The sequence below is a fragment of the Anolis carolinensis genome, chromosome 6 (assembly GCF_035594765.1).
Source record: "Anolis carolinensis isolate JA03-04 chromosome 6, rAnoCar3.1.pri, whole genome shotgun sequence".
In the NCBI taxonomy this organism is placed as follows: Eukaryota; Metazoa; Chordata; class Lepidosauria; order Squamata; family Dactyloidae; genus Anolis; species Anolis carolinensis.
This window is the reverse complement of record NC_085846.1, coordinates 37,454,288-37,469,168: the sequence shown is the minus strand read 5'-3', so window position 1 is coordinate 37,469,168 and position 14,881 is coordinate 37,454,288. Positions and strand designations below refer to the sequence as shown.

The 14,881-nt window shown below is 41.0% G+C and overlaps 1 protein-coding gene across 5 annotated transcripts in view; it reads left to right on the top strand.

Annotated features, from left to right (window-relative positions):
- The window catches only part of acbd4 (acyl-CoA binding domain containing 4), a 37,551-nt gene that overhangs the window by 9,878 nt on the left and 12,792 nt on the right, over nucleotides 1-14,881 (top strand). For 3 of the 5 annotated variants that reach the window (XM_062983723.1, XM_062983722.1, XM_062983720.1), the window contains exons 6-7: nucleotides 4,480-4,580; nucleotides 12,469-12,607. In XM_062983723.1, the coding sequence (XP_062839793.1) occupies nucleotides 4,480-4,580; nucleotides 12,469-12,607 (240 nt within the window). The remainder of the gene's footprint in view (nucleotides 1-4,479; nucleotides 4,581-12,468; nucleotides 12,608-14,881) is intronic. The other 2 variants (XM_062983724.1, XM_062983721.1) reach the window with 2 other exon arrangements.

Here is a 14,881-nt window from a genome sequence, read left to right as displayed (position 1 = left end):
GTTCAAAGCAGATGATGATGATGATGGTAATAATAATAATAATAATAATAATAATAATAATAATAATAATAATACATTTGTATTCCACTCTATCTCCCCGATGGGACATTGATTTGATAATCTGGATTATACAGCAGTGTAGAAGGGCCCCCAGTTCAAAGCAGATATATCTGATTTGATGATCTGGATTATATAGCAGTGTAGAAGGGGCCCCAAAAGACCAGAGTTGGGGAAACACTGATCTACCCTATAGAATGAGTGCAGATTGACACTACTTTAACTGCTCTATGCTTTGAGTCATAGGAGTTGTAGTTTGGGGAAGCACCAGCACTCGGACGCAGAAAAAGCTAGGGACCTTGTAAAACTACAACTCCGATTATGCGACAGCATTGAGCCATAGCAATTTCAGGCCCCTTCTACACAGCCAGACAATCCAGGTTATCAAAGCAGAAAATCCACATTATCTGATTCGAACTAGATTATTTTAGTCTACACTGCCATATACTGGATTCAGTTCAAAGCTGATAATGTGGATTTTATACAGCTGTGTAGAAGGGGCCAAAGTCGTGTCAAAGTGAATTAATTTTACAATGTAGATGGGCCTTCTGTTTGTTTCCATGTCTAGAAAGAGGGATCTTGGAAGAGTGGGAAAGACCTGGACCTCAAACCAGGAGTAGAGCCTGCAACATTACTTTCAAACGACACTACGCAAAAACCCTAGCCATATAGAGCATGTGGGTTGAAAATTCTGGGAATGTACAATAAAGTAACTTTCCGGAGCAGGGGCTCCTACCATTTTTCAATTCATTCCATAATCTTGATATTCACATTCCTCTTGCAAAACACCTTGGATTTGCATTTCCCAACAAGGAGATCTGGCACTCCTTCCACCTCTTATCTTTTATATTTACAAGTAGCATAGGTCAAAATCCCTTGTGCTGGCAGAATCATTGATAGTTGCAGACATGATACCGCAGAGCATTTATATGGCCGCTGTGATTTGGAGGGACCTTTGATAAACACCCTTCTATTTTGATGGACCCGACCTGCTGCCTTACATAGCTGTTTTCTTCTGCTGTGAACCACTGTTTCCAATGCATCTGGGAAGATTGTGGAAAGTTTTAAATGATGATTTGCATGTCTTATCACCAGCCATAAGGAAAGGACTTCAAGGCTGGCATCTATTGCCATATAATGCAGTTTCAGGCCCCCATATTGTCATATAAAATCCAGATTATCTGCTTTGAACAGGATTAAATGGCAGTGTAGACTCATATAATCTAGGCCCTATTTACACTGCCATATTAAATCCAGATGTTTTGAAGTGGATTATATGGCAGTGTAGACTCATATAATCTAGGCTCCTTCTACACTACCATATACAATCCAGATTATCAGCTTTGAAATTGATTATAGGGTTTATAGGTTAAACTGCTGAGCTGCTGAACTTGCTGATTGAAAGGTTAGCAGTTCGAATCCAGGGAACAGAGTGAGGTCCCGCTATTAGCCCCAGCTTCTGCCAACCTAGCAGTTTGAAAACATGCAAATGTGAATAGATCACTGGGTTCTGCTCTGGTGGGAAGCTAATGGCGCTCCATGCAGTCATGCTGGCCACATGACCTTGGAGGTATCTACGGACAACGCCAACTCTTTGGCTTAGAAATGGAGATGAGCACCAACCCCCAGAGTCAAACATGACTGGACTTAACGTCAGGGGAAACCTTTACCTTTACCTAGAGATACTGGATGCGGATTGGCTGCGCTCATGCCAGGTGTGACTCCCAATTCATTTTCAATGTGACATGTGGAAAAAGATCTTCCCGAATGAATGCAGTTTAACACTACTCTGACTGCCATGGTTCAAAGCAATGGAATCCTGGGAGTTGTCGTTTGGTGAGTCACCAGCACCCTTTGGAAGAGAAGGCTAAACACATTGTAAAACAACAACTTGCATGATTCCATAGCCTTAAGCCATTGCATTTAAAGTGGTATCAAACCGCATTAATTCTACAGTGCTGATGTCCACCCTTACTAGACAGCATAATGGTCATTGGCACTCTCCGGTTGCTGCTTTTCATGGAATTCAAATCCTTTTGGCTGAGAGGTGCCATGCGCCTCATCCTGCCTCAGCCCTCTTCCACACAACTGAATAAAAACCCTCATTTTTTGCTTTAAACTGGAATATATGGCAGTGCCGACTCAAATAACCCAATTCAAAGCAAATATTGTGGGATTTTATGCCTTGATATTCTGGGTTATATGGCAGTGTGGAAGGGCCCTCAGAGAGATTATCTGGCAATCTGGATCTACACTGCCATCTATACCAGGATCTGATTCCAGATTATCTGCTTTGAACAGGATTATATGAGTCTATACTGCCAGGTAATCTGGGATAAACAGATAATATGGGATCAGGGCAGTCAGATCCAGCCGTAGATCCAGCCTCTATCTCTATCTACCTCTATCTATCTCTAGCTGGAACTACACTGCCATATAATGCAGTTTGAAATTGCATTATATGGTCAGTGTAGACTCATATAATGCGGTTGAATGCAGTTAAACTGTATTACGTATATGGAATTATAGATGGGACCTCTCTCTATAGCAGGAGTCCAGGAGTGACGTGTGCTTATCCTGTTCCTTCTGCTGACTCTCACATCCATGTCCCTGATGATAGTTTGCACCTGTTTGTGCAAAGGGCAGACTAGCTTGACTTGGACTGCAGCCAGGCTGGCTCAAAGAGTAGATGGCTAGCTCCCAAAACTGTGTGCCGGTGCCACGACAAAGACTTTTCCTCCGGGCTGAGAGTGCCTACACGCCCACAGAGAAAGCTGCCTATGGTTTCTCTGACTTTTTCACTCTTTCTCCATTATTCTACACTGTTTGCAGTTGGGGTGGGTAAATCTGCTGCAACAAATCACTGGCATGTCCAGCAAAGGAAGGGCAAAAGGACTTGGTTGAGAAAGGCGGCACGTGGTTTTCTCTGAAGTCAGGACCTTCGGTTTTGTATCTATTCTAACAGCAAAAATGTTGATGTCTAAAGCAAGTGTGCCTCCAGTTTTAATGCAGGAGAAGAAAAGAAAATCAGGCTTCACAGGCTGCATCTACATTGTCCTATATCCCAGGATCTGCTTTGAATAATAATAATAACAATAATAATAATACTTTATTTATATACCATCCTATCTCCCCGAAGGGACTCAGTGTAGACCCATATAATCCAGTTCAAAACAGATATTGTGGGTTATCTGATTTAATAATCTGGATTATATGTTAGTGTAGAAGGGGCCTGAGTCTACACTGCCAGATAATTTGGGATAGACAGATAATCTGGGATAAAATAATCTAGGATCAGATCCTAGCATACAGGGCAGTGTAGATCCAGCTTCAGGCCCCTTCTACATTGCCATATAATCTATATTATCAAAGCATATAATTCACTTTATCTGCTTTGAATTGGATTATATGAGTCTACACTGCCAATAAACTGGATTTAATATGGCAATTTAGATCCAGCCTCAGGCCCCTCTCTCAGTGCCATATAGTCCAGATTATCAAAGCAAATAATAGAGATTGTCTGCTTTGAACTGGATTTAATGAGTCTACACTGTTCAAAACAGATAACTTGGATTTTATATGGCAGTGCAGAAGGAGCCTATGAAGTGTCATATTGGTTGGAGTGTTGGACTGCAATTACTACAATTCAAGAGACCAGGGTTCAAATCTCAGTTCATCTATGAAACATTGTGGGTGACTATGGTCAAGTCTCTCAGCCTCTGAAAATCCTTTGATAAATTTGTCTTAGGGTTGCCCTATGTTGGAAATGACTTGAAGAAACGCAACAACATCAGTTATGCCTCCTTTGGGCATCATTACTTGCCTGGTTGCTTGGGTATTCATAGGAGATGCTTATGATCAATTAGGATTCCATAGAGAGCCCAAGCCTACTAACGTTCCTGTTAAAAGCAAAAGAAGGCTGTTTGAATGACAGAGGAAAACTTCCTTCCGAAAGACAGATGGATGTCCTTGAAGCTGGGATATTACCGCCTAAGCAAGGTTGCCAGTTCATTGATTCTTGTCTCTTAATGAAATGTACATAACCTGAGAAGAAACCTATCCTTACTCCCATCTTCTCTTCTGCAGATCTGATACACTTTCTCTGTTACAACAGCTGACATCCCAGTTCTTGCAAGCCAGCTTGGTAGAAGATGCCCAGCTCAATTTTCAGATCAATTAAAAACCTATAGATCAGCATTAGTGCAGTATAAAGGATTTTTCTTGCTTCTTGCTTTTTTGATGCTCAACACTTGAATCATAGGCAAATATTGTGATCAATATTTAGGAAGGAATCAGACATTTCCCAGGTTGAGATTTTCAGGTATTGTAAGATTGGCAAGACCTGAGTGTCTACATACATATATCCTTTCTCCTGTCTGTACTTCCATTGTTCTCCATTCCTGAGCCCTTTCTCTATTGCAGGACCAGGATACATGGACAATGCTATCAAGAGCAATCAAGTGACCACTGATGCCGAGAATGAGGTGTTCTGTGATAGTCTGGAACAAGTGGAGCCTGATCAGGTAATAAGATGGGATGCATGGGTGGAAAATGTTGGCCAACAGAAACTATTTTCAGAGTTCCTTAGCGGACAGCTTGCCACTCAGGCCCCTTCCACACAGCTGCATAAAATCCACATTGAACTGGATTATATGGCAGCACGGACTCAGGTAATCTAGTCCAAAGTACAGTAGAGTTTCACTTATCCAACATAAACGGGCCGGCAGAACGTTGGATAAGTGAATATGTTGGATAATAAGGAGGGATCAAGGAAAAGTCTATTAAACATCAAATTAGGTTATGATTTTACAAATTAAGCACCAAAACATCATGTTATACAACAAATTTGACAGAAAAAGTAGTTCAATATGCAGCAATGCTATGTAATAATTACTGTATTTACGAATTTAGCACCAAAATATCACGATGTATTGAAAACATTGACTACAAAAATGCGTTGGATAATCCAGGACGTTGGATAAGTGAATGTTGGATCAGTGAAACTCTACTGTAGCTATTGTGGATTATCTGCCTTGATATTCTGGGTTACATGGCTGTGTGGAAGGGCCTTTAGTGAGCAATAACTAACTAACTCTTCATTAAGGGTATGATTGTCAGTTTAGGCAGAATGCACTGAAGTAAACTATTGTGTGATTTAACTACCCTTTTAAAAAGGCAGAATCTAGTGCACTGCAGCTCTGGTTTTTACTATGAACAGATGTCTTCAAAAGTAATATTATTTCCACATAAGGGCTCCTAGACCATCTATATATCGAAGGCCTGGAGGCCGGATTTGGCCCCTTGGATGCTTATCTCAGGCCTTCATTTTCCCTGTCCTCTTGCAGAAGGACACGGCAGCTTGCCTTGTCGCTATGCCAAAAAGATGGGGGAGGAAGGCACATAGTAGCTAAGAGCCCTCTGGAGCGCTCTCAGCCACCGTGTGTCTTGCCCTCCTCCCGGCATAAGGACGGCATGTGCGGCACCATCCTTATGCCAGGAGGACAGCTCAAAGAAGGCATACGGTGGCTGAGAGCCTGCCAGAGCACTCTCTGTTGCCACCTGTCTTGCCCTCCTCCTGGCATAATGCCAAGAGAACAGCCCAAGGTTCAGAGAAGGAGGATAGGGAGAAGGGTTAGGGTAGTCGCCACTTATTCCACCTTCCTCCTGGCATAAGGATGGGGAGGGCAGCCTGGTCCTTATGCTGGAAGGGCAACCTGATGACCTTGGCCCTGCCCTGTGCCCTCCTTGCCTTGCCCTCTCCCAGGCCCTCCCCACCCAGTGTGTACCTGGCCTCCCTCCCGGCTCAGCCCTCCCGGATGGCCCTGCAATGCAAAGTAAAAATGTTTGCCCATACTTGATCTATACACATAATAAAAGTGAAAATATGTATGTGTGTATGTGGCCGGGTTGCCCACTTCCACAGACAGGCTCCCACTTCCACAAACACCTATAACTCACAGTGCTGAGAAGCCCCCAAAAGCACTCTCTCCAGTGACATTGTAGATTATAGCGAGCGCCATGAACATGTAGCCCAAACCCTGCCAATGTCCTCCCCAAACACTACAGCCCACCACCCAAGGAATGCTTTAATTCGGTTACAATTTTATCATAGATTTTACGTGCTTCCTCCACCACAAACATCCCAGTGTTTCTTACTCTCTCTATTGGTGCGAAATTTTCATGACCCTGCCCACTGCCTCTCCCTTCACCCTTTCCTACTTATTTCAACTCTGCATAACAAACAGAGCAGCAACTAAACATACTGGAAGGGTTTGGGAGATTGACTCCACATGATGGAAGTTGTAATTCACCCTGCATCAAGTTAGAGCACCGTTACCCCCACTGACAGTGGGCCTGAACCACATTTGGCACACAGAACCCCCATGACCAAAGAAAAATACTAGAGTGGTTTGGGGGGAATTCATCTTGATTTATAGCCATTGTGAGTACTGGGATTTGTAGTTCACCTACAATCAAAGCGTACTCTGGACCCCACCAACGATAGCCCTGGACCTAATTTAGCACACAGAACCCCCATGAGCAACAAAAATGCAGGAGGGCTTTGGGGGAAAATTCACCTAAATCCAGAGAGCACTGTGAACACAAACAACAATGGATCTGCACCAAATTTGGCACACATACTCAAATTTGAATACTAGTGATTTGGGGTGGAATTGGCCTTGACATTTGTTACTTGTAGATACTGGGATGCATAGTTCACCTGCAATCAAAGAATACTCCGAACCCCACCAATGATGGACCTGGACCTAACGTGACTCACAGAACCCCTATAACCAACTGAATGTACTGGAAGGATTTGATGGGACTGACTCACCGTGGTGGCAGTAGTAATTTATTCTGCAGCTGGGAAGCATACTGAACTCCACTGATGATTCATCTAGATCAAATTTGCCCAAAAGGACAAACTTTAAGTATTGATAGAGTTTCAGGGGCTAACCTGGCATGATGTGAGTTATAGTACGCCCACAACCCTATGCATCCAGTTCAAAGCAGATAATCTGGGATCAGGCCCTGTGATATAGGGCAGTGTAGATCCAGCCTGGGGGCTCTTCCACACAGCCATATAACCCAGAATATCAAGGCAGAAAATCCCACAATATCTGCTTTGAATTATCTGAGTCCACACTGCCATATATTCTGGTTCAAAGCAGATAATGTGGGATTTTATTCAGCTGTGTGGAAGGGGCCTGGTTCTACACTTCCAGATAATCTGGGATAAGAAGATAATCTGGGATCAGATCCTGGAATATAGGACAGTATAGATCCACCCTATATCTTGTCCAACAAAAAAATTGGTGTTGCAGACATATTGGAAACAGTTACACCTTCAGTTAATTATTGGCAATATAATGCAGATAATGCTTTCTTGTTATATGTTATATGGGTGTGTTCAGAAATTACCTGCAATGTTGCAACATATTTTATCTTATCAAAATCTTTGACATTGCTAGAGGCACATGCTATTTTAAAATAATTTCTTTGATGTAGAATTTAATTAAGGACCAATGTACTTGGATCCTTTGCGAAAAGACATACTCCAGGGCTAGTATGATTATCTTTCAGCACCCACTGTTCAATGATCAGAAGATCTTATTCTTTAACTGTGTGTTAACATATATTTTATGGACATACGTTTTGAGCAAAGATGTTTTTGGAAACATGCTCAGCTGACATTAATGGAAATATCTAGGCCATATACATCCAATATATTTCCCTTCTGACCTTTTTCTGTTTCTTTCTTTTTGGTAACCATACTTTACCATACTTTAAAATTCCCATGATTGAAACATTGCAAACAGCAAGAATCAAAGAAATACTTTCCTTTAATCTTAAAATATAATAACAGGAAGCATATTAATATTCAACTTTCAGTATGCTTTTTAAATGCAGAAAGGAGAAGTGGATAGTTTGGTCTGTCCTGGTAGAAAACGAAAGCAGGCCTTGCCAACTGAGGTCATCTCACATTTACAGTAGAGTCTCACTTATCCAACGTTCTGGATTATCCAACGCATTTTTGTAGTCAATGTTTTCAATACATCGTGATATTTTGGTGCTAAATTCGTAAATACAGTAATTACTATGTAGCATTCCTGCGTATTGAACTACTTTTTCTGTCAAATTTGTTGTATAACATGATGTTTTGGCGCTTAATTTGTAAAATCATAACCTAATTTAATGTTTAATAGGCTTTTCCTTAATCCCTCCTTATTATCCAACATATTTGCTTATCCAACATTCTGCCGGCCCGTTTATGTTGGATAAGTGAGACTACTGTATCTCCAAAGTGTTATGCATTTGCAGCCTGTGGGATTCAGGCATACAATTTTCCCCTGGAGCCTTGGGATTTATAGTTTTATTAAAGCAAGAATAGTTAGTTTTCTGGCACAGATTGAGTGAAGTATGGCCTTCTAAGTGTTGATGGATCACAACTCTTAGCAACTTCTTCCATTAGTTATATTGGCTAGAGCTAATTGGAGCTGCACTTTGCTCTAACAGGTTGATCAACACTAATTCATTTTCATCAAGGGCCACGTCAGGCTTATGGTTGCTTTCAAAGGGTCATTGAATCCATGGATGGAGAAATCCATAGATACAGAGTGCCAACTATATATTTTTACATGGTTGTCAATACTCTATTTTTTTAACCCAATTTGGGTCCCCATATGTTATTAAACGACAACTTGAATCACTTTTTATTTTTCGCTTATGTGGACTAGGAATAATGGGAATTGCAACCCAACAGTCCCTGTGGCTCTGAGGTTGGGGAAACAGGGTTTTTTTATTGTGTCAGAAGCGAACATACTGCAAGTCGCTTCTGGTGTGAGAGAATCAGCCATCTACAGAGACGTTGCCCAGGGGATGCCCGAAAGTGTTACCAACCTGCTGGGAGGCTTCTCTCATGACCCCGCAGGGGAAGCTGGGGCTGACAGACAGGAGCTCACCCCGTCTTGCGGATTCAAACTGCCAACCTTTAGGTAAACAGTTCAGTCGGCACAAAGGTTTAACCCATTGCGCCACTGCAGCTCAACGGTGAAAGGAAATGGTGAAAGGAGATTTGAAAGTCAGACATCCTATCCACAAGCCTTGTATCTAAAATCAAGCCCCACTCTCCTGAATAAACTGAACAAGCTGCAGCCTTCCAGATGTTGCTGTATCACAACCCCCATCAGCTTTAGTCATGATGTCTAATGATGAGGAATATTAGAGTTGTGTTACAGCATCTGGAGGGCCACATAAAATCTATATATATAAAAGGGTAATGAAATTTCGGCCTAGGACAAAACAATAAAACTACACATCCCAGAAACACTAAACCCCTCATCCATGCCTCTACGTTCATACAACAAAAATAAAATTAAAATAAAATCCTAATTAGAGGGAGAGGAATCATTGTTTTTATCCAATTGCTGCCAGTTAGAAGGCTACACTCCACCCACTTGGTCTCCTAGCAACCCACTCAGCCCAGGGGACAGGCAGAGTTAGGCCTCAGGCCTCTTCCACACTGCCTATAAAATACAGATTATCTGATTTGAACTGGATTATATGGCAGTGTAAAAGGGGTCCCTGATGGCACAGTGTGTTAAAGCACTGAGCTGCTGAACTTGCGGACCAAAAGGCTCCAGGTTCAAATCCTGGGAGCTGAGTGAGCACCCGCTGTTAGCCCCAGCTCCTGCCAACCTAGCAGTTCGAAAACATGCCAATGTGAGTAGATCAATAGGTACCGCTCCGGTGGGAAAGTAACTGCGCTCCATGCAGTCATGCCAATGGCCACATGACCTTGGAGGTGTCTATGGACAACACCGGCTCTTCAGCTTAGAAATGGAGATGAGCACCAACCCCCAGAGTCAGACAGGACTGGACTTAATGTCAGGGGAAAACCTTTACCCTTTACCTTAACTACCACCAATTCCTCAATACTTTATTTCCCATATCACCAGACTTCACCACAGCAACGCGTGGCCGGGTACAGCTAGTCACATAATAATAAGTAATAAGACTTCATTTGTAACCCACCCTATCTCCCCGAGGGGACTCAAGGCTGTTTCCAACAAAATTGGCAAACATTCAAAGCCATAATAAAGCAGACAAACAACAAATCAATCAACACAATAAATAAAACAACATCAATATAAACGTATAATAACTAACCAAAAATAACCAAAAAGTAAGAACTTAAATAACATAATATATCACATCACACACATTTACCAACATAATGAAAACTGAGCAGCAAATTGAGTACATAGCATGCTAGATTTGGCCATGGGCCTTGAGTTTGACACATATGCTTTGGAACAGTGGTTCTCAACCTGTGGGTTCCCTGGTGTTTTGGCCTACAACTCCCAGAAATCCCAGCCAGTTTACCAGATGTTAGGATTTCTGGGATTTGAAGGCCAAAAACATCTGGGGACCCACAGGTTGAGAACCACTGCTTGAGAAGTATCTGTGGTAGTTAAAGTATTATACTAGGTACCAAAATTTGCATTTTTTCTGTTCCTGGTTTTAAAGTGTTATTCTTGTTTTATTGTGCAGTACTTACTTTGACATTAGTTGTTATACTCCATAAACTTTGTTCATGTGGCTGCCACAAAACTATGTTGAATTGGTTGAGATGAGATGAAATAGTCATTGAAAGACTGTAGCAAAATATGCTGTAGGACAGGGGTCCTCAAACTTTTAAAGCAAAGGGCCGGTTCACAATCCTTCAGACTGTGGAGGGGCCGAACTATCATTTGGAGGAAAAAAAATGAACAAATTCCTATGCACACTGCACATGTCTTATTTGTAGTGCAAAACAACAACAACAATGAAAACAATTGTAACCAACCTAAACCTATCAGGATTTCAATGGGAAGTGTGGGCCTGCTTCTGGCCAATGAGATAGTCAAGTTAATTAGGATTGTTGTTGTTGTGTGCCTTCAAGTCATTTCAGACTTTGGGCGAGCCGAAGTCTAAAATTATTTATTTATTTATTCGTTTACTACATTTATTTATTACATTTATATTCCGCCCTTCTCACCCCGAAAGGGACTCAGAGCAGCTGTATGTACATACAATATATTATATTCTTAGCATAGCACAATATTAGCATTATATATATTGAACTATACCACTATACTGTAATATTATATGTAATATATATAATATAATTAATATTATTATATGGTATTATTAGTATTATATTGTATAACATTATAATATTATTATCAATATTATATGTATATACAATATTTTATATTATTTAAAATGATATAAAAATATTATATTATAAAACTAAGGGTGGGGGCCAGGTAAATGACCTTGGAGGGCCGCATCCGGCCCCCGGGCCTTAGTTTGGGGACCCCTGCTCTACTGTATTGAAAACATTGACTACAAAAATGGCTTGGATAATCCAGAAGCTTGGATAAGTGAGACTCTACTGCAGGGGTCCTCAAACTTTTTAAGCCGAGGGCCGGTCTACAATCCTTCAGACTGTTGAGGGGCCGGATTATCATTTGAAAAAAATACAAACAAATTCCGATGCACACTGCATATGTCTTATTTGTAGTGCAAAAACAACAACAACAGCAACAACAACAACAATGAAAGAACAATACAATATTTAAAAATAAAAACAATTTTAACCAACATACATTTATCAGGATTTCAATGGGAAGTGTGGTCCTGCTTCTGGCCAATGAGATAGTCAAGTTAATTAGGGTTGTTGTTGTTGTTGTTGTGTGCCTTCAAGTCATTTCAGACTTTGGATGAGCCTAAGTCTAAAATTTATTTATTTATTTATTTATTATTTACTGCATTTATTTACTACATTTGTATCATACCCTTCTCACCTCAAAGGGGACTCAGAGTGGCTTACAAATTATATGTACATAGCACAATATTAGCATTATATATTGCTATATTGAACTATACCACTATACTGTAATATTATTAGTAATATTATATGTAATATAGAATATATAATCAATATTATTATATGGTATTATTATTAGTGTTATATTGTATTACATTATAATATTATTATCAATATTATATGTATATACAATATATTATATTATAAAACTGAGGGCGGGGGCCAGGTAAATGACCTCGGAGGGCCGCATCCGGCCCCTGGGCCTTAGTTTGGGGATCCCTGCTGTAGGATGTCCCACAAAAACAAGGTTTTTGCAGTTTAATACACTTTTCCATATTTCTATGATATAATCAATTAAGAAATGACATTTTTACCCAGGAACAAAAATTGTGTTGCATAGTGTGATCTCAGTGTGCTCGCAATATTTTCACCTTCAACTCCTTGTTCCATTTCAGTCATGTTTACTGTCTTTACGTAGCAAATAAAAAGTGAACTGTAGGCATGTCTCTCAAAACTCTTCTTTTTTCCCCTTCAAGGCAAAAAGATTATCAGCTGAGCCAAGCCTCCCCCTGAACAATGCTCAGAGAGTTGAAGTTGAAGATAAAAGTAAGCATAAGCCTTCAGAGCAAGAACCATTATCAACCAGAGAAGAACTTTGCCAAGGTTGTATCCCAGGTGTGGAGCTCATATTTTGCCTCTGAAATATGAGATCTCTTGTGAAAAACATGTCTGGAGCAGGCCCTCAGCTGCTGTGGCACATGCTATTGGCAATGGGAAGCCCTTTTTTTCATCTGCAAGTGTAAACAAGCCTCAGTATAATTAACTGAATAGAACAAGATGCCCAGGTTTGATAGAAAATATTTTTTGCTAGAAAACAAAAGGGAAAGACCTCTGTAATTGCTTCCACAACAGAATCAATCCTTGAGAGTGGAGTGGTAAAAGCAGGCAGGAAAGGTTAAATGCAATATAAAAGTAAAGCATCGTGAGGGATGTTAAAGCATTCCTGCAAACCTTTGCACTAGCCTTCTTCCCCAGAATGGTCTTGAGGATTGGCAGATTAATTTAGTTCAAGATCTGTGTTGCTGTTGTATGTCTTAAAGTCATTTCCAGCCCGAAGGCAAACCTATCACAGGGTTTTCTTTGCAAGATCTGTTCAGAAGAAGTTTGACATTGCCTTCCTCTGAGGCTGAGAGAGTGTGACTTGTCAACGGTCATCCAATAGGTTTCATTGAAAAATAACACTATGTAACAAAATCTGAAAAATGTTCTGCTCCTGATTTGAAAGTGTTATTCCTGTTTGATTGTGTGATACTTACTTTGAAAGTAATCGTTATACTCCAGAAACTTTGTTTTGGTGCCTGTCACAAACTATGTTGAATTGGTTTGAGACTCGACAAGATATTCAATGAAAAACCTATAAGAAAATGTGTTGCAGGATGTTCCACAAAAACAAAGTTTTTGCAGTTTAATAAACTTTTCCCATGTTTAGAACCAATTAGGAAGTGACATTTATAACCCAGAAACAAAAATCGTGTTATATAGACACCTTCGACACAGCTGTATAAAATCCACATTGAACTGGATTATATGGCAATGTGGACTCAGATAACCCAGTTCAAAGCAGCTACAGTAGAGTCTCACTTATCCAAGACTCGCTTATCCAAGGTTCTGTATTATCCAATGCATTTTTGTAGTTAATGTTTTCAATATATCGTGATATTTTGGTGCTAAATTCGTACATACAGTAATTACAACATAACATTACGGCGTATTGAACTACTTTTTCTGCCAAATTTGTGGTATAACATGATGTTTTGCTGCTTAATTTGTAAAATCATAACCTAATTTGATGTTTAATAGGCTTTTCCTTAATCCCTCCTTATTATCCAAGATATTTGCTTATCCAAGGTTCTGCTGGCCCCTTTAGCTTGGATAATTGAGACTCTACTGTATTGTTGATTATCTGTTATGATATTCTGGACTATATGGCTGTGTGGGAGGGCCATGAGTGTAATTAGAGAGGTTATATGCCGCTGCGTGCCTTCCTCGGGTTGTCCTGTCAGCATAAGGACAGGGCCACTCACCCCGTTCTTATGCCGGCAGGAGGGTGAGACATGCTATGGCTGAGAGCGCTCCAGAGGGCTCTCAGCTACTGCATGCCTTCCTCCCCTGTCCTTTCTGCATAAGGATGCTGAAGACCTCTGTGCCCTTATGCTTAGAGGACAGGGAAAATGAGGCCTGAGGTAAGCACCCAGACCTCATTTTCCCAGGCCTTAGTTTGCCCATGCCTGCACTAGATCATACACTACAAATCAGTAATTGATAAAGGTAAAGGTAAAGGTAAAGGTTTCCCCTGACGTTAAGTCCAGTGCTCATCCCCATTTCTAAGCCAAAGAGCCGGCGTTGTCCATAGACACCTCCAAGGTCATGTGGCCAGCATGACTGCATGGAGCGCCGTTACCTTCCCGCTGGAGCAGTACCTATTGATCTACTCACATTGGCATGTTTTCGAACTGCTAGGTTGGCAGGATCTGGGGCTAATAGCGAGCGCTCATTCTGCTCCCGGGATTTGAACCTGGGACCTTTTGGTCCGCAAGTTCAGCTGCTCAGTGCTTTAATACACTGTGCCACCAGAGCTGCTGGTGATAAAGCTGCTGATAAAGCACACACAGATATCAGCAGAGCTGCCTGAATTTTTGGACTTTCTTTGAAGGATGTAAAAATTAAGACGATTAATCCCTCTGCTTCTGAATTTATTCCAAATCGCTAGGCCAACACTTGGTTCAAAATTTACGACCCAAAATGTAATTGGTGGAAATAGTTGGCATGGTTTCAATCCTCACCTTATTGCTGGGCCAGCTGGGCTTTGAGCTATGCTTTGACTAATGCAAGCAACACAACCATTTGATTCCTCCCTCCTACGTTCCTCCCTCCATCCCATGATAAGAG